Source organism: Vipera ursinii (assembly GCF_947247035.1).
Source record: "Vipera ursinii genome assembly, chromosome: 17".
Taxonomy (NCBI): domain Eukaryota; kingdom Metazoa; phylum Chordata; class Lepidosauria; order Squamata; family Viperidae; genus Vipera; species Vipera ursinii.
In genome coordinates this window covers 4,638,694-4,662,301 of record NC_139530.1, presented here as the reverse complement: position 1 = coordinate 4,662,301, position 23,608 = coordinate 4,638,694, and the positions used below count along the sequence as shown (strand labels likewise).

The following is a 23,608-nucleotide window of genomic DNA, read 5'->3' as shown; positions in this document are numbered from 1 at the left end:
ACCCGGGGGTGGGGGGGGGGGGCGGAGGGTTTCCCACGCCGACCCGCCAGGGGCCGCTAGAGTCGCTTTAAGACGATAAAGGCGCTCTAGGCGGTAACTGGCCTTTTCAGGCCAGGCGGCGCTCTAGCCCGCCTCGGGCTTCCGGTTTCTCCCGCGGGCAGGAAGTAACGATGCGAGAAAAAAAAGCTCCTGCGCATGCCCGGAAGCGCCCAGCTTTCCGGGAGGGCCAAGATGGCGGAAGGCGAAGACTACGAGTCCGTCTTGTGCGTCAAGCCGGAGGTCCACGTCTACCGGGTGCCTCCGCGCGCTTCCAACCGCGGCTACCGGTGAGTCTCCCCGGCAGCGGCGGAGGCCGAGCGTCGCTTTGCCCTGCTGGGCGCCACTCCCGTCATCCCCGGGCTGAGCTAACCGGCGAACAGAGCCGCTACCGGGTGCTGAGCATGCGCAGAGAGACCTGCTGCTGCCCCCGGATAGCGGGGAGTGGGGGGGGGGCGACTCGGCGGCGCTGGCGGGCCTGGCTTTACTTGGCTTTTCCTCCCGCCTTTAGTGCCGCCGAGTGGCAGCTGGACCAGCCGTCCTGGAGCGGCCGAATGCGCATCACAGCCCGGGGCAGCGTGGCCTTCATTAAGCTGGAGGACAAGACCTCGGGTAAGGGGCCGACGGAGCCTCCCGGGGAGGAGGAGAGGGGCTGCGGTTCTCTCCGAGGAGCCCTTGCAGAGCCAGCTGCCTACCTGGCCCTCCTGTCTCCCCCTCCCAGGAGAGCTTTTCGCCCAGGCCTCGGTGGACCAGTTTCCTAGCATTGCCGTGGAAAGTGTGACGGACTCGAGCCGCTACTTTGTGATCCGGGTGGAAGATGGGAATGGTACGGAGGGGATGGTTTGGGTCCTGCCCTCTTGCGGGAGGGGGGGCTGGGGGCAGGATATCCTGTCTTTGTGTTTTTAATTTTTATCGGGAAAATTGTCGGTGGCATCCAAGCTCTGTCCTTGGTGCTGATGGTGGAGACTTGCCCGCTTGCTGGGGAAAAGGGCAGACGCAATTCTAAGCGAACCTCGCGTGACGCTCTTTAACACTTTGTTTCCTTCCTTAAGTTGCGTGCAAGGCTGTGGGCCATCCGCTTCCCCTTTCCTCTATTTTGTCAGGCTGCTCCCCAACCTGGGCTCTTCTCCGAATGTTCTTGGTTCTCCAGTCCAAGCTTCCGCTTGGCTCTCCTTTCTCAAAGCCTCGTTTGAGATGTCAGATCTACTTAACTATCCACCGTAACCCTCTTGTTAACCGGCTACCTGGGCCCCTGCGTGGCTACGGCCCATCCTAGCAGATACGAACTGTGAGAATGGAGGTTGAACTCTCGGCATCCCGTCCTAGTGGGTTTGTGGCTTCTTGGCAGGTCACCAGCCTACGTGGAGAAGGGTGGCTCTGCGGCAATCTGGTGTGCGTGACTCGCCTTCCCGAGGTCTTTCTTTCAGGCTTCCCGCTGGGCTGACCCACAGCCAGTGACCTTCCACCACCTTCCTAAGCCTAATTTCCATTGCAGGGCGCCGTGCATTCATCGGAATTGGCTTTGTTGACCGAGGTGATGCTTTTGACTTCAATGTGGCCCTGCAAGATCATTTCAAGTGAGCACCCTTTCCTTGGTGCCAGGACCCTGCTGGAGGCTCTTTTCCCAGGAAGGGAAAGCGGGGCGGAGCGGTCTAGCCGTGACTAATCACCGCTGATCCTTCTTGACGTGCACCCGCCACTCAAAACCTGATGAAAATATGGCATCTGGGAACAATATGAGCAACCTTTATTTATATTGTGTATTACACTGATTCGCTGTCCATCTTGCTATCATGCAGCTCTGGGAGATTTGAAACCTGATCAAACAATGTAAAAGATCCAAGACAGTGAGAGAAAATATACATACATACATACAAACACACAAAGGGGAAATAGCTAAGGTACCAGGGACATGTACAATAGAATGGAGGCTTCTAATTACAGGGGTTGCCTGGCTGAGGAATTCTGGGAGTTGAAGTCCACAAGTCATAAAAGGGCCAAGTTTGAAGACCCCTGTTCTAATACAAGATGGCTCCCTTCCTGGCCAACCTGCAACCTTGGCAAAATGGCTCCATTTTAACAGCCTTGCCAGACATTGTTTGCAGGAGCGCAGGAGAAGGCTGTTCTAGAGGGATGGAGGAAACTAGAAATTTCCCCAGTTCTCGTCCTTGCCCTCAGGTGTTCCAGAAACATCTCAAGAGCCACATCTGGGCCAAATGGGCAAACAGGATCTAAAGCGCCAGTGGGGGGAGGGGTACAGATTCCATCACTGGTGGTTTCTCACCCTTCGTTTTCTGCTCTAGAGGAAAATGCAGATTTGGAAAGCCACCTTTGCTACATGGATTTTTAACAGGAATAGAAACGTCTTGTCCTAAGTAACTGGCCTCTCCAAGGGGGAAGACTTCCTTTACCACTTCTGCCCGCATCCTTTCCTCCTCTCCACCAGGAAATGCTTTTCTTTCTGTGTCTGTGTCTCTCTCTGCAGATGGGTCAAGCAACAGGTGGAGTTAGCCAAAGAAGCCCAAAACCCAACCCAGGCCCCCAAACTTGACCTGGGCTTCAAGGAAGGACAGACGATCAAACTCAGCATTGCGGTGAGGAAGGACTTGGGTGTTGTTGAAGCAAGACAGTTATAAGGCAGTGGCCCTTTGGTCAGCTCATCGGGTGGTTTCTGCCATGTTGGGAGTCAGGGGGAAGGGAAGCGGGCCGAGGACTGGATCCCTGATCCCAAGGCTGGAGGATGTTTGGGGAAGAAATGAGGGCGAATCCTCCCTCTTCGGGTTAACGTCTGTCCTCAAGGGGGAAGCTTCCAAGTGTGCAATGAAAGTTCCTTGGTCTTCCTACAGAATATGAAAAAAAAGGATGGCGCCCCGGGAAATAGGCCGCGCACTGGTGACTTCACAGGACTCCTTCTCCCCCCCCCTCCAGGGGGAAAGACCCCTGTCCTGCCCACACTTGGAGATCAGCTTCCCTTTCCTCTTCCGGGAACCTCGGCAGATGCAGTCCAAACAGGTCGGTGTAACTCTTTCAAGGGAGAAGGGATTCTTCTGCTTTAAGAGCACTTGAGCTGGTAGTTGGGATGAGCTGGGGCCTTCCACACCCACCCTGAGGACCACAGGCCTCATTTTTGCTCCTCCTCTAGCAGTCCCTTAGCAGGTGTATGCGTTATACAAAGGTCCTTTTAAGGAAACGGACTTCCCTTGCTAGCTCAGACAAAAGGGCTTTCTGCGAGGGATGCCTGGAAATGGGAAAGGCAACGCTAACCTCCTCTTCTTCTTCCTCACGCTTTGTGTGCCAGCAGAGGTTGGTGGGTCTCAGCCCTCACAGCCGCCAAGTTCTACAAGAGAAGCTCCTGCAGACATTTGGGGAGATTTCACCAAAGCTTCTGGGTGAGGAGATGTCCCTTTTGTCACGTTTCGGGAGGCGAAGGCCTGCTCCCCCGCATTACCCAGCACATTCTCTCTCTTCCAATAGGAAGCAAATGTGTTGTCTTCCATACCATGGAGAATTGTCTTGAAGTCCTGTACCATAACAATTTAGCATTTCTGTCCTGGTTTTGGTTTTTTTTTGGTAATATAGCCTAGATCAGGGGGGTCTTCAAACTTGGCCCTTTGATGACTTGTGGAGTTCAACTCCCAGAATTCCTTAGCCAGCAGAAGTTGCAAAGCTTTGCCTCCCAAAACGAACCTCCAGGTGTGGCTTCTGGTTCCAGCAGGTGCCGGGCAAAGTCTGCCACTCAAGGGCCGTGTCTGTCTTTGTCTTCTCTTAGGTCCGGCTCTCAATCTCAGCAGAACTCGGGCTGGGTCCAGTTCTGAAGCCGAGGTGGAAGCCCTGAGCCCCGAGGAGGGGCTCTTTGGTAGCCCAGAGACCGGGAGATGGGCCGTGCCCCGCTGGCTCTCCAACAGATCCTCCGCCTGGATGGGTTTGACTTTGTCTTCGGACCTTGTGGCAAAGCAAAGGAGGGCTCCTTGCAAATCATCTCGCTCTCTCGCTCTCTCTCTTCCACCAGCACTGGGACTTTTGCAGAGGTGTGTTTGTGTTGTTGTGTGCGCAGGGAGCTGCAGTGGTTCAAAGGCCACCCTGCTGCTTGTGAAGCGGAGATTTCGCCGCCTGATCTTCTGCCTCTCTTCCTTCCCAAGAGAAGCAATGTACTTTGGGGGGGGGCTGTGCCGACTCCTCCAGGGATTAGAGACCACCAACAATGTTGTGTTATAGGGACCAGAGCACAAAGTGATAGAACAGGGGTCTTCACACTCGGCTCTTTGATGACTTGTGGACTTCAACTCCCAGAATTCCTCGGAGTTGAAGTCCAGAAGTCATCAAAGGGCCGAGTTTGAAGATCCCCGCTGCCTTAGAAAGTGGCCCGGGGACGCCTCGCCTTCCCGCCGGCTGCCTCCGCGGGGCGTTTTTCTCTTCCCGGACCTCCTGTGGTTGGGTCCGACGCGCGTCTTTCTCTTCCCCGCTCCGTATCCGAAATAAAAACCATGTTTTTCCGCCACTCGGGTCTCGCAGTTCCTTGATTGACAGCCGGGGCGGTGGGTGGGTGGGTGGCGGGCAGCGCGGTTGAGCCGGAATGGCCTCGGGCGGCCGCCGTAGTCCAGCGCGCTCGCGTCCCTTCAGCACGCCCCGCCTCCTCCAACGGCGCCATAGCAACCGGCGGTGTCAGGGGAGGGAGGGGGGTGGAAAAAGGCCCTTCAGGCGGCGTCGGCGGCTTTCGCGCCTTTTTCCTCCGGCTCTGAGGCAGCCGCGGGGAAGGGCTTCGAGCCGCCCGGCAAAGCTCCCGCGGAGGCGTAACTCCCCGGACTCGGCTTCCCGGCAGTTTGAAGAAAGCGGGTGAACCTTCGGCGGGAGGCCCTCCCGCGACCGAGGGAGAGGAGCCGGAGCGCAAGGGACGCCGGGAGTTGTAGTGCTCGGGTGGCGCGCGCGCCCGTGTCTGTGTCTCCCCTCAGCCGGCCCGGGCGAGATGTCGTCGTCTCTGCTCTCCGTGCAGGAGGAGAACCGCCTCCTCCAGCAGGAGCTGTCCCGCGTGGAGGACCTGCTGGCCCAGAGCCGAGCCGAGCGCGATGAGCTGGCCATCAAATACAACGCCCTCAGCGAGAGGGTAGGGAGGGGGGCATAGGGGCAGGGGGGGAGACTCGGGGGTGAGGGGGAGGGGTTTCTCTCGCCACCCCCCCCCCCCACACCCCCTTCCTGGCCTGGAGGGTCCCTTGTATCAAATAACACAAGTAACACATCTGTATTGTGCACCACACACGCGCACACAAATATGCGTAGTGTTTCTATGTGTGTGTGTGTGTGTGTGTGTGTATATATACCAGGGGTAGGCAACCTCGGCTCTTTTCTGGCTCCTGGACTTCAACTCCCAGAATTCCTCAGTCAGCTGACTGAGGAATTCTGGGAGTTGAAGTCCTTGAGTCAGAAAAGAGCCGAGGTTGCCTACCCCTAGTACATACGGATATACACACTCACCTGCACGTGTAGGTATGCATACGTGAATAAGATAGAGTAGAATAGGGTATATAGAGTAGGCTACAATAAGAGTAGGAATAACAGCAGGAATAGAATAGGAATAGTAATACAATGGTAATAGAGTAGAGTAGGAATAGAATAGGAATAGAATAGAGTAGGAATAGTAATACTGATAGTAATGGAATAGTAATAGAATTAGAATAGAATAACAGGAGGAATAAAGAACGGAATAGAATAGTAATAAAACAGAGTAGGAATATTAATACTGATAGTAATGGAATAGCAATAGGATAGAATTAGAATAGAGTAACAGGAGGAATAAAGAACGGAATAGAATAGTAATAAAACAGAGTAGGAATATTAATACTGATAGTAATGGAATAGCAATAGTATAGAATTAGAATAGAGTAACAGGAGGAATAAAGAGTGTAATACAATAGAATAGAATAGAAAATGAATGGAATGGAGTGGAATTCAGAATTTAGAATAGAATAGAATAGAATAGAATAGAATAGAATAGAATAGAATAGAATAGAATAGAATAGAATAGAATAGAATAGAATATGAATGGAATGGAGTGGAATTCAGAATAGAATAGAATAGAATAGAATACATGGGATAGAATAGAATTGTGGGATGGAACAAGAATGAAAAGGGAATGGGAATTGATGCAACCGGTTCAGGCTTGTGCTTTGCCTCAGCTGGAGGATGCGTTGCGTCTGGAGACGGGAGAGCGAAACGGCCTGGAGAACAAGAGCCTGGCCAAGCAGAACATCGAGCTGCGCCGGCGGCTGGAGGAGGACCAGGGCTCCTACAAGCGCAAGCTGCAGGCCTACCAGGAGGGACAGCAGCGGCAGGCGCAGCTGGTGCAGAAGCTGCAAGCTAAGGTGGGTTGGACAACCGCCGGAAAAGCCTCCCGCGCGCCTCCACCTGCGCCAGGCTCATTGATAGTGGGGGTGTCACAGTAGCTCTTTTGATTGGCAGGCGCTTCCCTGCCTCTGGGCTGGACCAGGGCTCTGGATTCCAGTTCACCCGAGTCAGAGTAAAGTTTCAGTGGCCTGCAAAAAAATTTCCTCCTCTCAGGAATTTTTAAGTCTTCGTTTAGTCTCCTGGTAGGTGATACTTAGAAAGGCCTTATTTCTGGAGGAATTCTCCCACTGCAATCCCTCAGGTTCCTTCAGGTTTCTATTATGCCCTTCTGCCAGGGTGAAGGTAACGCTGGCATTGCCAAGACCGAGCTAGCTTCTCCTTCAAGAAGATCTTCAAGGTCATGGCCTGCTCTTCTCTCTGCGAAAAAGGATGGCACTCTTGGACCAAGAACTGCGGTTGTATCTGCTCGGCACACTTTTCTTTCCCTTCCCTTCTAGATTTTGCAGTATAAGAAAAAGTGTGGGGAACAAGAGCAACAGCTGCTGGAGAAATCCACAGAGCTGGAGCATCAGCAGCTTGCGGTGAGGGGCGTTTTTCTTCTGTGTAGCAGGCCAGGGCAAGCCCACTGGGCCTGGGAGGGGGGGAGGGCTGCTTAAGTTGCCCCGTTTTTGCAGCTGGCGCCAGCTGCCCAGTGCACAGAACTCCACGTGGACTTCGGGGCTGTGTGTAAATTTTGGAGGCAGTCCATCTCTCTGTCAGGATAATTTTTTTCACAATGTTGGAAGTCCTCCGCTCCTCGCTACCTTCCTTGGCCCACTTTCTCTGCCTTGGGGCTGGTTAACCTTGTAGGCCAACGGCACCGAGCTCTCACGGCAAAGACAAGTCTTTTGGAAGCAGCAGTGTGAACGGAGGGCCCAAGGATGGTTGCAAACCGATTTCCATGTCTTGAGCTTGAACCTGACCGAGATTTAAAGCTTTCCCAAAGGACCCTGGGACCTCCCAAGTCTCGGCCGTGCAGTGGCCGCCCAGAACGGAAGGAAAACCTCCATCCTCTTGGGCTCTGTGGCATCAAAAAGCCACTTTCCCCCAGGAATTGGGATCTCAGGGTGAGGGGAACTTTTTCCAACCTAATATGCCATCTGGTCACGGACTTTGTGGCCGGGCTTTAAGCCGATGTTCCAAAAAAAGTGGCTCCCTTCAGCTTGGAAGAACCTCAGCTGAACCCTGGCAAGTATGTCGGGACCTCATTCTTCCTTTTGCTCTCTGCCACCCGAATCCCTCAGGGCCATTTAGACGTTGCCACAGAGTTGCATCTGTGTCCCGACGAAGATCATAGCAACCACCTGGAAAACGCCCTGATCCGTTTAGAAGAAGAGCAGCAAAGGTGAGGCTGAAGAGAAGCCACGGATGCCCCCTTCTCCATCTGACCCCCCCCGGCCTGTGCCCGCTTTGTCTCAGACTGCCTCCAGCAGCCCCAGAAGTGGGGCGAACTTTTCCTCGTCCCGCTGGGCTTTGGCGACGACGCCCTTTCCTCTCTCGATGCCAGGAGTGCCAGTTTGGCCCAGGTCAATGCCATGCTGAGGGAACAGCTGGAGCAAGCCAACGTGGCCAACCAGGCCCTCAGCGAGGACATCCGAAAGCTGACGATGGACTGGACGAAAGCCCGAGAGGAGCTACAGCAGCGAGAGGCCGAGTGGAGGCGAGAGGAAGAGGTTTGGGGCAGGAAGTGTGTGTGTGTGTGTGTGTGTGTGTGTGTGTAGGAGAATTCATTCCAGATTGAACAAGATGGGCAACAGCTCGACCAAGTTGGGGATGCACCCAAGAGGTTCGTGTTGTTGGGGACTGAGGCAGAAGTCGGAGTCCCTACAGAAGTCAGTAGCAGCTGTCCTCTTCCTCCTCCCTCTCTCTCTCTCTCTCTCTCTCTCTCTCTCTCTCTCTCTCTCTCTCTCTCTCATCAGTCGTTCAACGATTATTTCAGCAGTGAGCACAGCCGGCTGCTCACCCTCTGGCGTCAAGTGGTCAGCCTCAGGAGGCACTTCAGCGAAATGAAGAGCATGGCGGAAAGGTTAGTGTTGGGATTAAAGGGTGGTCCGCAGCTGCGAGTTTTAAACTGGAATCAGCCAAGCGAGAGACCCTTCAGGAATCGAGGGTTCCGCAGGGCATCTGACTTCCCCAAACAAGCAAATTCAGGCGTGTTCAGTCTCCGTTTGCCCCTAAGAGACTTTTGTGCCACTTCTGGGCTGCACTGCACTGGCGTGCCTGTTTCGGCACGAGATTTCTTCCACTCTTGTTCTCCCCGTGCCACTGAGAAGGCCAGGCGGTTCTGCTGTGATTCCTCGCCAGCCAGTGGACCCGGCAGCTGAGTCTGAGGACTAGGAGGAGGGGCCTGGAGTGAGATCAGAGTCAGAGGAAGGCTCTGAGGAGCTCCAAGACTTACAGTCGGACGAGGAGCCTGGCCCCTCTACTCGCGCTCAGGCTGAGACACAGCTGTGCTGGGAGCCTGAGTTGGACAGTGATGAAGCACAGCTGGGAGTTAACCAGGATGCACGAAAGCGCCGGCAAGAAAAGAGAGTAGGGCAGAGGAATGCAATGGGGCGGCTCCAGAGGGAAAGGAGAAGGCATTAGGAAGCCATGCCTGGGCTGAATAATAAAAGGGGAGGTATGGGAGGTGCTGGTTGCTGAAGGCAACCGTTCGTGTTGAGGATCGAGTTTCTGCGGACTGTGTTTGTTTGCCTTGGACATTGACTCAGGTCAATGGGGTTGGTTTTTTCTTGCGGTTCCTGCCTGTTTCTTGGAAGAGGGGTTTCTCCTTGCGAGCATAACAAGGACTCATGTAGGCTGGGAAAGAACAGGTTCGGCTTCGTTCCCTGCTCCCCAAGTTCCGCTTTTCTGGCGCTTGCCTGGATCACAAAGCACCGTGAGCGACGGACGGGCCCAAGAGCGGTAGCCTCACGCTCGCTCCTGCGCCTGCCTCCAGGGGGCGCTTTTAACAGGAGCCCTTCTTCTGTCTCTGCCATGCAAAGGTTCCGCTTCCTCCTGTAGGGACCTCTCGGAGCTGAAGAGCGAGCTGTCCCAGACGAGCCGCGCAGTGCAGGCCACCTGCCTGAACCTCAGCGGCCGCCTTCACCTGTCGGAGAGCAGCGCCAGTGCAGCGGTGGAGAAGCAGGTGCTGCTGACAGCTCAGCTGGAGGACAAGGTCAGGGACGTGATCCAGCTGCAGGTCCGGTGTGACACAGAGAAGGTGGAGCTGAGCACCAGGTGGGCTGGGTGGAGGGGAGGAGGAGAGAGAGGGAGGATATGCTCTGAAATTGGTTCTGGTCTTTGGAGTTGGGGAGGGCCTGGTCCTGGTTTTGCAGCCGCTGCCGCAAGGCTGATGTGGGGCCTTTCTTCCGGCCTCAGGCTCAGTGAAGCCCTCTCAAGCCTGGAGCGCCTGAAAGGGCAAAACCTGGAGAAGGGCAGGACGATTGAAGGCTTGACCCACAAGCTGGAGACTTTGGTGAGAAGGGGAAACAGAGGGGCTGGCCCTGGGGGAGGACTCTGTGAGAAACGGACCCCAGCTGAGGGAAGGCCGTTTGGGACACGGGGAGGGAGAGGAGAGCCACACTGGGAACATTCGGGCAGGGCTGCCTCCCCAACTGTCCTTACTGCTGCAGGAAGCCTCCCGGGCGCAGGAGCAGGCTGGCGAGATGGAAGCCCTGAGGAGGGAAGCTGAGAAGCTGCGCCAGGCCCTGCGGGAGATTTCCCAGGTACCACCTTCCAGGCACAACCCCCCCCCCCAAGTTCTTGGAAATGGCTCACACCTGGTCTCTGCACGGGGCAGGCAAGTGAGGTGCTTTTCTGCATTCCAACGGGGGGGGGGTTCCTCTGGCCCACCCTTCAGGTAGCCATCCTGGATGCCGAAGGCGCCGGTCAACTCCCGCCACCCGACTCGCACGCTGATGTTTCGCCCAGCAACGGCAACGGCTTGCGGGCTTTGTCCTCTCCTCTGCGGGGGTCCTCGCCTCGACGCAGCCTCTCCCCTGTCTTTGTCACCTCCACCCTGGCTGCGGTGCAGTCTGCCTTGCAGAAACGCCAGCTGCAGCTGCAGGTGAGGGAGGGGCGGTCTACAAAAAAGGGGCCATTTTAAAGGAAGCTTTCGTTTTTGTGGCATGGGGAACGTGCGTGTGCCTAGCGGCGTTCAGTGTTTTTGTGCCGCGAGCCGGCCAGTGTCACTTCGAAACGAGATGGGTGGCAAAATAAATGCGGGATGTGGCCTGAGGCTGGGAGAGCTGAGGGGGGGGGGCTGCTCTCCTGGGAAGGCCCCCTCCTCCTGCCACAGAGTTTCTCTGGGTGGGCAGAAGACCAGGTTGGTTTTGGGTGGGGGGGTGGGACGGCAAGACCGTTCTTCTGGATCTCACACACACATTTCCCTCCCCCCGTTTCTGTTGTAATTTCTGACTCTTCCGCTTCCCCGAGACTTAATCTCTTTTCGGGGCAACCTCCAGCCGTGGGGATCAGAAAGCTTTTAAAAAAGAAACATACACAGGAAGAAGATGAATCCCAGCCTGGTGCTATTCTCCAGCCCCCCCTGGGACTGCACGGGTAGCTGCTTTCCTGCAGTTTTCCGCGTTGGCTGGAGTCTGCTTTCCCTGGCGTTGGGCGTGCACACGGGTGGGTGGGGGTGGGAGGGAACCCTTCCTCCCGGTCTGCCCCGACCCGTGACTTAGTTGATCATTGCACCCAGGAACTCCGGGGGAAACAGGAGGCCGCTCAAGAGCTGGCGTCTTCCCTGAAGAGGCAGCTGGCCGAGAATAACCACGAGCGGCAATCCCTGGAGCAGACAGTCTTGCAGCTACAGAGTGAGGTGGAGAGTCTGGCTCGGGCCAGGGAGGAGGCAGGCCGGGATGCCAGCCACTTCCGGTCAGCGGTAGAGTTGCTGGGCAGGTAAGAGGAGAAGCCTGGCGTCCTCGAACCGCGCTTTCCAAATTGCCCAATGGTTTGGCAGGAGGCCCGCTCTGTCTTTCTGGGTGAGCTGTGGGGAGCCTCGTTCGGGGCCGGCCTACGCGCTCGCCATTTGTTGCTTCGTCAGGCAAAGCAGAGGAATATGGACTGGGAAAATGGTCCCAAATTAACCCAGAATGCTACAGTTTGCCCTCAAGTGGGTCTAAGTTAAACTATGTTGCTTTCTTACTTTGGTAGCTAATTTCCTGTGAAGCCCATGTGGCACCCACTTCCCTAAATGCCTACTTGGGGCTGCAGCGGTTTCTGAGGCCGTAAAAGCCCCCCATGGGCTCTCTGCGATGCCCGTCGAGCAAAGGCGTCGGCAAGCGGCTCAGAAACAGGGCTGCTGGCCTTCCTCGGCTTTTGAGAGGCCTCAGGAAGGGCAGAGCCGCCTCTGGCTTTCTTCCCTGCTGCACCCCACAAGGCTGTGGTTGTCTCACCCCCTTCTCCCTCCCCCTCGCCCCCCATCAGCGAGAAGCTGTCCTTGGAGAAGAGCCTCCGGGCTGCGGAGCAGGAACTGGAAGAGGTGCGTCAAGAGAAGGAGAAACTGCAGCTCACCGGCAGCGACCTCCAGCGCCAGCGCGTCGCCTTGGAGGAGGAGAAAGAGGACCTGCTGAAAGACCGGGAGCACGCCTGGAAGGAAGTGGAACAGAGGTAGGGGGGGGCTGAGTTGGAGGGCCCCTGCCCAGCCACAGACAGAGAGGCCTTGTTCAGGGCTCAGCCCACTCCCCGGCTAAGCCGGTGGTGGGACACTGGGCAGGAGACCCTGGTTTGGGCAGGAGAAGCCCCGAAGGCCGGGGGACTCTGCCCTTCCCTCCTCTGGGCTTGTCTGCTTCTGGCATTCCGAGCCGGCTGCGTTCAGCCGGGGCCCCCTTTGGTCCTCCCCTCTTTGCCCTGCCAACAGCCAGAAGCAGCTGGAGCACCTAGAGGCCACCAAGTCCAGTCTGAAGAACGAGCTGGTGCTGACGAAGGAAGCCCTCAGCCAGGCCACCCTGGAGAAGGAGGTGTTGGAAGAGGAGAAGGCCAAAGCAGCCGAAGCTCTAGCCAAGGCAAGGCGCCCGCCGGAGGTTCAAGCCAGGGAGGGGGCAGCTGATGCCTTTGGGCCCACCTTGGCTGGAGCAAAGGGATGGCGTGCCAGCAGCCCCGGCCTCGAGCCCATGGAGCCCTTTGTGCTGACGCTGGTCGCGGCCTCCCCCCGCTTTGGAAAGGCTCCCATTGCCACCCTGGTGTTCTTTCTCTCCCCCCCCCCCCCCCAGAACGAGGGAAGCCGGGCTGAGCTGGAAGTCGCACTGAACCGGCTGAAGGCCGAGGAGGCCTCCACCCGCGATTCCCTCGCCAAAATGAGCGCCCTCAACGAAGGGCTGGCCCAAGACAAAACGGAGCTGAACCAGATTCTCATCCAGGTTAGGGCTGTGTGAGGGCTGGGTGGGTCTGGCCGGGGGTAAAGGGGATTGCCCTGTGTCCGCAGCGGCTGGCTGAGCGATGCCCGAGTCTCCCTCGCCTGTTTTGCCTGCGCGCCTGCAAGCGCAGAAGCCGGCACTCGGAGCCTGCAGCCTTTTGCCCTCCCGGCGGATTGTCCCCCGCACCTCAGTGGCCTAAAGGGGAACGGGGCAGATGGAGGAGCGGGGATGGGAAGAGGCAGCTGCATCCTAGTCAGCCTCTTTCCCTGGAAAAATGCCTCGGGCGGGAGGAGGAGCAGCAGCATCCCTGCCCTCCCTGACGGCGGCCTTGGGCACCTCCCTTGGGCAGCTGGAGGAGGAGAAGGCTTGTCTGCTGAGCAAGAAGCAGGAGGCGGAGCTGGAGAAGGCCTGCATCCAGGACGACCTGGCCCGCTTGGTGCAGGAGAAGCTGGAGCTGGACTCGGAGCGCCGAGGCCTGGGCCATTCCCTGCAGGCGGTGGAGCAGAGCCAGGAGGCCCTGGAGCAGGAGCTGCTGGCCCTGCAGGAGGAGAAAGGGCGGCTGCAGCAGCAGCTGGAGCAGGTAGAAGGCGGCTGCAGGGATCCCAGGTCCAGGGCCCTCCTGTTCAGAGCAGAACCCTGCTCCCCTCCACCCTTCTGGGTTGCCCTGCAGGCAGGACGTGGGTTCCTGGGGAAGCTTTGCACAGGTCCAGCAGGCGCTCTGTGCAGGATCCAAGCTGCTTTAAGGGAATCCTTAGCTTGGGGTCTTCAAACTTGGCCCTTTGATGACTTGCGGGCTTCAACTCCCAGGATTCCTCAGCCAGGCACACGTGCCTGGCTGAGGAATCCTGGGAGTTGAAGTCCGCAAGTCATCAAAGGGCCAAGTTTGAAGACCCCTGCCTTAGCTGGACCCGAGTCTCTCTGCGCTGAACAGCCCTCGCCTTCCCTCATTCCGTTCTCCGACCCCAGTTGCCCACGATCCACCGGGGGTGGTGTTGTTTCGCACGGGTGGGGAACTGACTTGGCTGAGCCTTTGCCAACGGCTCGGCGGCCTTTTCTCGCCCCGTCCTCAGTCGTCCCGCCAGAGGCACGCAGCCGGCAAGGAGCTGGGCCAGGCGTGCCAAGAGCTGGAACGCCAGAAGGAGTCGGCGCTCCGGCTGGCCCAGGAGAAGGAGGCGCTGATGAAGGAGACGGCCGGGCTGAGGGTGCAGGTGGCCGCCTTGGAGCGGGAGAACCACGGCCTGGCGGAGGAGCTCGCTGGCCTCAGGTGGGTGAGGCCGAGAGGCGCTCTCCGAGGGACGCCAGCATGCTTGCAACCCCACGGTGGCCTGGCAGCTCCGGTGCTCAGACTTGACTGAAGAGCCGGTCCCGTTCTTCTTTCTGCTTAAGGGTGACGGTTGCCAGAATTGGGTCTTTTGGGGAGGGCGGGGGGGGTCTTCCTCCAGCCACGCGGTAGCCGAAGCCTTTTTCTGTGCCGGGGAAGCAGACGGCCCTGGGCTCGGCGTGCATCACTGCCCTCATTCTCTGGTCCCGGGTGACTAGCGGCCCAACAAGTGCTGGTGGAGGCAGGTGAACCCTCCAGCCACAGCGGAAGGCCTGACTGCAAAGAGGATGAGGCTTAGCCTAAATCCCCCTCCACCCCCCCAAAAAAACACCCCCACTCCCCAGCCTGACCAGGGCGATCCTTCTCTTTGGCCAGGTCTGGAAAGGACTGCCTGGAGGCCTCTCTCTTTGAGAGCCAGCAGAGGCTGACACACCTGGACGCCCGGAGGGAGCAGCTGGAAGTGGGCAACCAGAGCTTGATGCTGGCCAAAGAGGCCTTGCAAGGTACCGGGAGACGGAGGGGGAGGCAGCACTTTCCTTCGGACCCTTGCTGGGGAGAGGCATGGTGGGCCCTGAACTTTTGTCTACCTTCAGCCCAGGGGAGGGAGCTGTGCCCAGGGACGGCTTGCCTGCCCCCCAGTTGCGCTGGGTACCAGGACCTCCCCTTCTCCTTTGCACGTAATTGGTGGCCCTCGGTCCTTGAGCGGAGGAAAAGCAGGGCAGCCCTCCTTCGCAGAAACCCCCCCCCAAATGCTTATCTATCTTACCTTGCTCTTGCCCCTCCCCACCCCCCAAAAGCGGAGCTTGCCAACCTATACAAACAGATGGAGACGGAGGTGAGCCGCCTGGAGAGAGACAAGCAGCTGGTGGCCCAGAACCGGGCCCTGGCGGAGCAGGAGGCCCAGGCTGCCCGGAGGAACATGCAAGCTACCCAGGCGGAGGTTGAGCGACTCCAGCGGGAAAAGGTAGGGTGGAATCCGGGCCTCGGGCTGGGGCGGAAGGCTGCCGGAGCGCCCAGCAGGAACACACCATCTTGCGACAGTGGCCTCCATAATTCACCCATTGGCTTTTTTTGTGTGTGGGGGGGGATGCTGGCCCTGCAGCCTCACGTGGGGAGAAACTGTGGCAGAGGCCAGGAGTCCCTGGCCAGTTTCGGGACAGAGCAGGTGATGCCTCTGATCTCTCTCCCTCTCCTCTCTCTCCTCTCTTTCTCTCTCTTTCTCTTGTCTCTCCTCTCTCCTTCTCTCTCTCTTCCTCTCTCTCTCTCTCTGTCCTCTCTCTTTCTCCTCTCTCTTCTCTCTGTCCTCTCTCCTCTCTCTGTCCTCTCTTCTCCTCTCTTCTCTCTCTTTCTCTCCCCTCTCCCTCTCCTCCCTTTCTCCTTTCTCTTTCTCTTTTCCTCTCTCTCTTCTCTGTCCTCTATTTCTCTTGTCTCCTCTCCTCTCTCTCTCTCCTTTCTCTCTCCTCTCTTCTCTCTCTTTCTCTCCCCTCTCCCTCTCCTCCCTTTCTCCTTTCTCTTTCTCTTTTCCTCTCTCTCTTCTCTGTCCTCTATTTCTCTTGTCTCCTCTCCTCTCTCTCTCTCCTTTCTCTCTCCTCTCTTCTCTCTCTTTCTCTCCCCTCTCCCTCTCCTCCCTTTCTCCTTTCTCTTTCTCTTTTCCTCTCTCTCTTCTCTGTCCTCTCTTTCTCCTGTCTCCTCTCCTCTCTCTCTCTCTCTCTCTCTCTCTCTCTCTCTCTCTGCACGGTCTGGGCAGGAGGCACTGCGGCAGGAGCAGGAGGCCGAACGGGGGCAGCTGAGACACCAAGAGAGGAGCGGGAGGAGCTGCTGGCCCAGCACGAGGCCGAGAAGGAGGAGCTGAGCGCGGAGGTGTCGGCTCTGCAGCGGGAGCGGGACGAGGGCCTCCTGCTGGCGGAGAGCGAGAAGCAGCAGGTGAGGAGGGGAGCCCCTCGGGCAGAGCGGGGGGGGGCCCTGGGGTAAGGGAGGTCGCCGAAGGGAAGATTTTCTGGGGAACGGAGATAATCCCTTCGTGCGGGGAGGAAGAGGGGAGAAATGCCAATCCTTCTCCCCCTTCACCTCGTGCTTTGCAGCAAGCAGTGACATAAATGAGGCTCCCAGCTTGCATAAAGGGGTCTGAATCTGCCCGATTATGAGCATCGCTGGCCGCTGGTCCTCCGCCGTTGGGAGGTGCGGTGGTGGTGAGCTGCTGACCCGTTCCTGCTCCCTCCCCAGGCACTCTCTGTGAAAGACTCGGAGAAGGCCGTCCTCCTGGAGAAGCTCCTGGCCACCCAGCAGAGCTTGGCCACCCTCAACCTGGACCTAGAAAGGCAGAAGCACGAGAGCCGCAGCCGCCAGGAGCAGGACCGGGTAGGGGGACTGGCGGGCCCTGGGGCATTTCCCCAGGATGGGGCAGAGCCCTTCTCTGCCAGCGGATGAACTTTTGTGACCAATGGCAGGCCCTCCCTCCCTCCCTCCCTCCCACCCTCCCACCCTCCCACCCTCTCATTGATCCCCTCCCTCCCTTCCTTCCCTCCTTTCCATTGATCCTCCCTTCCTTCCTTCCTTCCTTCCTTCCTTCCTTCCTTCCTTCCTTCCTTCCTTCCTTCCTTCCTTCCTTCCTTCCCCAACTGGTTTATTGAATTAGGAACGGCCTGCCTGCATGCCTCATGAACCAGATTAACAGAAGGTGGGTTTGTCCACGGGCGGGGGGGGGGTGTTTCTGCACGGCCTCTTCTGTCTTGCACTGGTTCTTTGTGTGTGTGGGGGGGCTGGTTTCTGGGCAGGCACGGAGCAGCCAATGGACTTTTCCACGTTTAACCAGAGCACCGTCAGCGCGTTGAATGCAGAGCTGCGAAATCTGCGTTCTCGCTTGGAAGAGGCCATCACAGGGCACAAGCGAGAGGCCAAGGGCCTGCAGGAGCAGGCCAGGGACCTGGCGAAGCAGCGGGAGTCTGCCGTCTGCGAGGTGAGGGGCCACAGCCAGCGGGCACTCTGAGCACCGCAGAGGGAAGGAGGGTTCTTTCTTACATGCTCAGCTGCAGCAGACCTTTGACGAGAGCCCGGCCTGCGGAGGTCGCATGCCGCAGAAACGAAAGAGACTCCCCCTCTCTAGGTGGAGGAGCTAAAGACGCGGCTACAGCTGCTGGAGGAGGCCCGGGAAGCGATCCGCCGAGAACTGGGGGAGGCCCATCGCAAGGTGCGCGAGGCCCAGGAGGCCCGTGACCTCCACCGTAAGGAGGCGGCAGAGCTGCGCCGTGGCCTGAGCGATGAGGGCAAGGAGAAGGAGGCCTTCCAGAGGTCCAACACGGAGCTGCGGCTTGCCCTGAAGCGGGCTGAGAGCGAGCGCATCAGGTGGGGCCTGAGCTGAGTCCCTCGGCCGCACTTTGCGTTCTCTTCTGCCATCGCGCCAGCCGCACATCCTGCCACGAGCAGACCGGTGCTAAAAGCGGCGTCGCGGCGTTTGGACCGGAGACTTCTTCCCACGCCTCCAAAACCTCCAGCGGTTCCACAGCACCCCAACCTAGTCTGGAGGCCCTCAGCCTCTTTGGAACAGGAGGGGCTCGTGGATTTTCCCACTGAAGACGGTTCCCCCTTTTGTTTTTGTTAACCTCTTTCCAGTTTGAAGCGCGCAACCGAGGAGAAGGAGCAGAAAATTTCAGTCTTGGAGGAGGCCCAAGCGGCTGCCGGCAAGGAGGCCACGGATATGCGCAGCAGCCTCCAGGAGGTGGAGCAGTCGCGGCTGGAGGCCCGCAGGGAGCTGCAGGAGCTGCGGAGACAGGTATGGACGCAGACAGGAGGAGCCTGGTTAGGCAGGGCCCGTAAGGCAGGGGTCTTCAAACTCGGTGCGTGCCTGGCTGAGGAATTCTGGGAGTTGAAGTCCACAAGTCATCGAAGGGCCAAGTTTGAAGACCCCTGCCGTAAGGGTTGGGTCTCTCTGGCAGGGAGGGAGGGGGATTTTCCCACGGCTACACCTCTGTGGGCGTTTTTTTCCTTCTCTCATCCCTGGAACGCTGCTGCCGCTCCTCCTCGCTTCTCTTTTGCCTTCCTTTCCATCGGTGTGTGTGTGTGTGTGTGTGTGTGTGTGTGTGTGTATGTGTGTGTGGTTGATAGGCTTTGTCCAGGCTGTGGCAAGCAAGCCCTCCCACTTTGCCTCCTATAAAACGCCTTTGGTGGACTCGCTTTCCTTCCTTCCTTCCTTCCCTGCCCCTTCCCCCCCCATCCCACCCCCCCATGCAAGCATTTTGGCCTTCTGTCTCTTCTCAGGTCAAGATGCTCGACGGCGAAAACAGCAAGAAGAGCAAAGAGGTAGCCGAGCTCCAGGCGCGGGTGGCCCTTGACGAACAGCGGGAGGAGGAGACCCGGCGGGAATCCTTTGGCCTCAAGCAGAAAATTGTGGAGAGCGAGGCTGGCCGAGAGTCAGCCCGGAAAGAGGTGAGGCCGGCTCTGAGTTCGGTTCCTGCCGGACGAAAGCTTCCCCCCCCCCCCCGAAGAGGGCTTCTCTTCCTCCGGCCCAGCCTTGCCAAGAGAGGTCTCGCGGCCCCGCGGTCCTTACGACGTTCCCCCTGCTGGATTCAGCCAGCCAGGCGGAAGCTCGGGGTTCGCTGCCTTTCCCCGTTGCCTCCGTGCCCAAAGGCTTCTTCTCCTTTCAGCTCCACAACCTGCAACGGAAACTCCTGGACCTGGAGCAGGAGTCGCGCCTGAGGGAGAAGGGGCTGCTGGCGAGCCTGGAGGAGGCCCGGGTGACTGAGAAGAAGCTGCTGGACGAGGCCCGCAACCTGGAGATCAAGCTGGAGAAGGCCCAGGCGGAAGGGGCCGAGCTGGGCCTGCGTCTGAGCGCGGCCGAGGGGCGTGCCCAGGGCTTGGAAGTGGAGCTGTCCCGCCTGGAGGGGCTGAAGCGAGAGGCGGAGTACAAGCTGGGCAGACTCCACTCGGCCCTCCGGCGGACCCTGGGGGTCGGCCGCAGGGGCCGTGGCCCTGTGGCGAGGGCCAGCGGCGGCTCCCCGAAGATACTCTTCTCTCCTCCCAGAGGTAGCGTCGCTTGGGCGCCTGCTTTAAGGTCTCCATCGGGCTCTGACGCTGGGCAGGCCACAGCCGTGTCCTCTTCCCTCTCTGCAGGAACCTCTACCGTTGAGGAGGCCGAGGGCAGCCCAGCCTCGTTGGCCAGTAGCCCGCTCTCCCTCCCGCTCTCGCCGGAGCGCCCCCCGTCTCCCAGCCAAGCCGGGCAACTGGGGGCAGATATCAACCCGGAAGTGGTTCAGAACGTGCTGCGAGACTTCCTGGAAGAGCTGAGGGAGGCACAGCAAGAGCGGGTACGAGGAGAGCGAGTCGCACTTCGGGCGGCTACTGCAGCAGATGTCCCCCTCTCCCACCCACCCCCAAAAAGGAACCCCCTTGGGTGCATTTTCTTCTGTCTTTCGGGATCCAGGACGAAGCCCGTTCCCAGCTGGGGGCCCTGAAGTGTCAGCTGGCCGAGACGGAGGCCCAGCGCGACCTGGCCAGCGTCCGCGTGCAGCAGCTGCAGAAGCAGTTGGCCGCCTGCGAGGAAGGTAACTTCCTCCTCTCTTCCCAGGAAATATAAGGGAGCTGGGGGGGGGCGAACGCTTCCTTTTTACGCTTTGCTTGTTCGCGGGAGACGGCATTTCTCGCTGGACGCTTCCGGAAAGGAGATGAGAACAAGCAGAGCCTTTTGAGACAGCACCGTGTGCCCCCCCCCCCGGCTACAGCATCCAGCGCCCACGTCAGAACGATGCTGCTCAGTGGGACAACTCCTCGGAGGGGTTCCTCCTTTGGGCCCTTCGGGAATGGGGGCTGGGCCCACTGGTCACCGGAGCTGCCCGCCTGCCCCCCCCCAGAAAGTGGGAGACACTTCCGGAGAGCCCTTCCCTCCCTGAGCACATGTGCTACTCCATCTGCAGAGAGGCGCAGTCTGGATGGGAAACTGACCGGGGCCCAGACGGCTTTGATGCTTCAGGAGGAGACCCTGCACTGGAGTGAGCGGGAGCGGAAGGCCCAGGCAGAGAAGCTGGCCGAGCTGGAGCACGATCTGCAGGCGGCCACAAGCGAGCGGAGGGCCACACAGGTGAGCGGGGGGGTGGGGCAGGTTCCTCCGTCCTTCTCCCCATCATCTGAGCAAAAGGTGGAGGCTGCTCCCATCCGGCTTCCTCTGCTGAGTCCCAGGAGGCCTTCCCCATCCCAGCTCGCTCTCCTGAACTCCCAAGATCAAGAGCCAGCCCACCGCGCCATTTGCTGAGCCGAGGGGTGGCGGCAGAGCCGGCTGCGTTCCCCCCCCCCCCCCAGAGCTCCCCGTTGTCCCAGCTGAGCCATCTCCGGATCAGCTCAGCCTGCCCCGGCCGGGTAGCCGGAAACATTTGGCGATCGCCCCTTTCCACCCTCCGGCTTGCTCCAGGAGAAACTCGGCAAGATGAAGGCCAACGAGGCCAAGCTGGAGGTGGAGAAACGACGGCTGAGGGACGCCTTGGGCAGTTCGGAGAGCCGCGGCACCAAGCTGGAGCTCCTGCGGCGGTCGCTGGAAGGGGAACTGCAGCGGGCCAAGGTGGTGCTAAGCGACCGCGAGGCTGAGCTCCAGCTTCTTCAGGAGCGCGTCACCCTCACGCAGAGGCAGGTGAGCTTCCGGGCGATCACAGGGGCCTCGGCATGACCGCCCCGGGCCCAACCCTACCCCCTTTGGCTGCCAGTCAGCCCCACTTGGCCTTCTTCCTGCCACACCAGGTGACGGAGAGCGAGACGAGAGCCGGGGCGCTGCAGCACTCCTTGGACCAACTCAAGCTCTCGCTGGCCAAGGCTGCCGACTCCGAGAGCTGCCTGAAGGAGAAGGTGCAGGGGCTGACGGCCACCCTGTCCGAGAGCCAGACCAGCAGCGCCTCGGCTCAGGAGAAGCTGCTGCAGCTGCAGAAGGCCCTGGTGGCTGGGGCGCACGAGCAGAGAGTCTTGCAGGTGGGTGCGTTTTGGGCACCGCTGCCGGCGCCCTCCTTCGTCAACGGTGGCCCTTCGCTTTGCCGAGAGAGAGATGGGCCCACGTCTTTCCTCCTGTGTCCCTCCAGGAGCGACTGGACGCGGCCCGCCAGGCCCTCTTAGAAGCAAAGAAGCAGAACGGGGCCTTTTCGGAGCGCCTCCAAGCCCTGAAGGGGCAGCGGGCCGAGCTGGAGCTGCAGAAGGAGGAGCTGGAGGGGTTGGGGAGACAGCAGGAAGAGGCGAGTGGCTTGACCCCCGCAGAGGTGCTCTGGTTTTGCTCTCCAGAAGAAAGGAGACCTGCGAGGCCGGCGTTTGAGGTCCGGGTGGCCCGAGAGTCTTCCCGGGCGTTCCTCAAGAGGGGGTTTTGCTCCCGGGGTCAGGAGGGGCCAGTCGTGCCTGGAAACTCGTCCTCACGTGCCCTCTTCCCCCTTTCCCTCCCCCCGCCCCACCCCGCCTGCAGCTGCTGCGCCAACGCCAGGAGGGGGAGGCGGTTGCCCTGCGGAAGCTCCAGAAGGCGCAAGAGGACCGGCGCCTGCTCCAGGAGCGCCTGGCCAGTCTGCAGAAAGCCCTGGCGCAGCTGGAGAGCGAGAAGCGGGAGGCCGAGCGCCTGTCCTTGCGCCTGGAGAAGGAGAAGAGCGCCCTGCGGAGGACTCTGGACAAGGTCGGGTGGGGGGTGGGGGGGAACCAAGAGCAGGTTCCCAGAGGGGAGGGGGCTCAGCTCACAAGCCGCACGTTAGCCGAGTGTTTTTTTCCCTCTAAATCCTCTCCCGCCGGTTGTGCGAGTCGCGGGTGGCGGCGGGGCGGTGTGTGTGTGTGTGTGTGTGTGTGTGTGTCCCTTTGTGCAGCCACTGATGTGTTTTGGGCTTGGCAGGTGGAGCGGGAGAAGCTGAAGACTCACGAGGACGCGGTGCGTCTGTCGGTGGAGAAGGGGCGCCTGGATCGCTCCCTGACGGGCGCAGAGCTAGAGCTGGTGGGAGCCCAACAGCAGATCCGGCAGCTGGAGGTAAGGGTGATCCCGGGCCCCGGCGGGTGGCCTGCCCCACGGATACCTCCTCCCTCCCTCCAGCTGGGGAAGGAAGGAAGGAGAGCGTGTCTCGGCCCCCGCCAGCTCCTTGGGTGGCAATGGGGCCCTCCACTCCCCGGCCTCTTGGAGGAAAACCCGGCTCCCTGGAGGTTGGTGCTGGCCGAGCGGAAGGGAGAGGTTGGAGAGTGAGGGAGCCAGATGGACATTAACCGTGACGTTCCCTCGGCCGGGTTAGGCGCAGGTGGCAGAGCTGGAACAGGTCCGGGGGAAGAAGCCTCTTGGCCCAGCAGCTGCCCCACAGCGGCAGGAGGGTGAACGCCGGAGCGATCCCCACCGTCACGGAGGCAGAGGGCTGGAAGAGCAGGTGAGGCCCCCTCCCTCCGGGAGACTCTGGCCCGGCTGCGGTGCTGCTTCCGCACCCCCTTGCCTGGACACTGAAGGGGCCTTTCTCCCCCCCCCCACCACCACAGATCTCGATTCTGAAGGAGCAGCGGCAGCAAGAGAGCCAGAAAGGGCAGCCTCATGGCCCGTTTTCCCCTCTTTTTTCCGGACACTGAACCGGGACGGCAGACGCGCGGAAGGAGCCGAGCCTCCACGTCTCTTAAAAGAGGGCCACCGCGGCAAGAGCGGGCCTAGATTCACAAGGTAGCGCAGACCGCAGCTTATTCCTTTCAAGAAGGCACGGGTCCTACGAAGACGTTTCGTTAACTTCTCGGATCCCAGCTGGATCAGAAGGAGCGTCCACACCCCACCCCACCCCGCACCCCACAAAGGTGACCCAAACGAAGCTGTAGGGGGACGCGAGTGGCCCCGGGGCCAGAGAATGGAGTCCTTTCAGCAGGTGCTAGCCTGCTCTCTGGCTGGGGAGGGAGACCCCCCCCTCCCCCTTCCATTGGCTGGAGCAGCGTTTATGTCCCGGGATGGGCCAAAAGGGCATTGGGGCTCCTTAACCGAGGTTTTATTTTTATTTTTTAAAATCTAACCGTAGATCCTAGTTTTATTTTTATTTTTTAAAATCTAACCATAGATCCTAATCAGGTCTTTATTTTGTCTCCGTTTGGACTCTTTTACGGAGCACCCAATCAGGGAAAGTAGGAAGACATTTTTATACCTGCGGAACCGTCGGTTTTGCAGGCTTTGCTCCCGGTCCTCGTAATAGTTTACAACGAACTTTTTTTTTTAATGAAAGACTTGAGCGTTTCCCACACACACACACACACACACACACACACACACACCCTCCACCCCCACTTCTATTTCAGAAGGGTGGTGAAAATGCAAGGAAGAGGGGCTTCTGTAGCGCCATTCTCTTCTGTCAGAAAAAAAACAAACAAACTTACAAATGGAACCGTAACACGTTTGGTCTGTTATACGTTTTTTTAATCGTTTTGTAGAAAGAAAAAAAAGGTGGGTGAGGGGGGAGAATGGTTCGTACAAAAAAAATATATAGGTTGCAATGACGAGACGGCGAACCCACCCAGTTAGCTGCGCGACGGTCGGCACGCCGGAGGGACGACGGCGGGTCCCCGCTGAGACACACACCAA

At 59.0% G+C, this 23,608-nt stretch overlaps 2 protein-coding genes across 2 annotated transcripts; both read left to right on the top strand.

Moving 5' to 3' along the window:
* The first annotated feature begins 60 nt into the window (after window positions 1–60).
* NECAP2 (NECAP endocytosis associated 2) lies at window positions 61–4,534 on the top strand. Its single transcript, XM_083375900.1, has 8 exons — window positions 61–326; window positions 548–648; window positions 758–862; window positions 1,532–1,613; window positions 2,522–2,630; window positions 2,883–3,048; window positions 3,338–3,425; window positions 3,806–4,534. The coding sequence occupies exons 1-8, from the start codon at window positions 196–198 to the stop codon at window positions 3,849–3,851; spliced, it is 828 nt and encodes a 275-aa protein (XP_083232026.1). The 5' UTR covers window positions 61–195; the 3' UTR covers window positions 3,852–4,534.
* A 183-nt stretch (window positions 4,535–4,717) lies between these two features.
* CROCC (ciliary rootlet coiled-coil, rootletin) lies at window positions 4,718–23,406 on the top strand. The gene is given in 36 exon segments (XM_083375724.1): window positions 4,718–5,137; window positions 6,207–6,392; window positions 6,873–6,956; window positions 7,659–7,759; window positions 7,922–8,087; window positions 8,334–8,440; window positions 9,418–9,633; window positions 9,775–9,871; window positions 10,029–10,121; window positions 10,256–10,462; window positions 11,099–11,298; window positions 11,827–12,009; window positions 12,260–12,404; window positions 12,612–12,758; window positions 13,105–13,335; window positions 13,826–14,019; window positions 14,452–14,579; window positions 14,874–15,040; window positions 15,824–15,869; window positions 15,872–15,999; window positions 16,300–16,434; window positions 16,889–17,032; window positions 17,180–17,418; window positions 17,686–17,845; window positions 18,331–18,498; window positions 18,717–19,095; window positions 19,183–19,376; window positions 19,493–19,613; window positions 19,983–20,146; window positions 20,474–20,689; window positions 20,797–21,021; window positions 21,129–21,278; window positions 21,500–21,700; window positions 21,911–22,042; window positions 22,299–22,427; window positions 22,534–23,406. Coding segments are annotated over 36 exon segments (5,808 nt in total). The 5' UTR covers window positions 4,718–4,999; the 3' UTR covers window positions 22,621–23,406.
* Window positions 23,407–23,608: the final 202 nt, after the last annotated feature.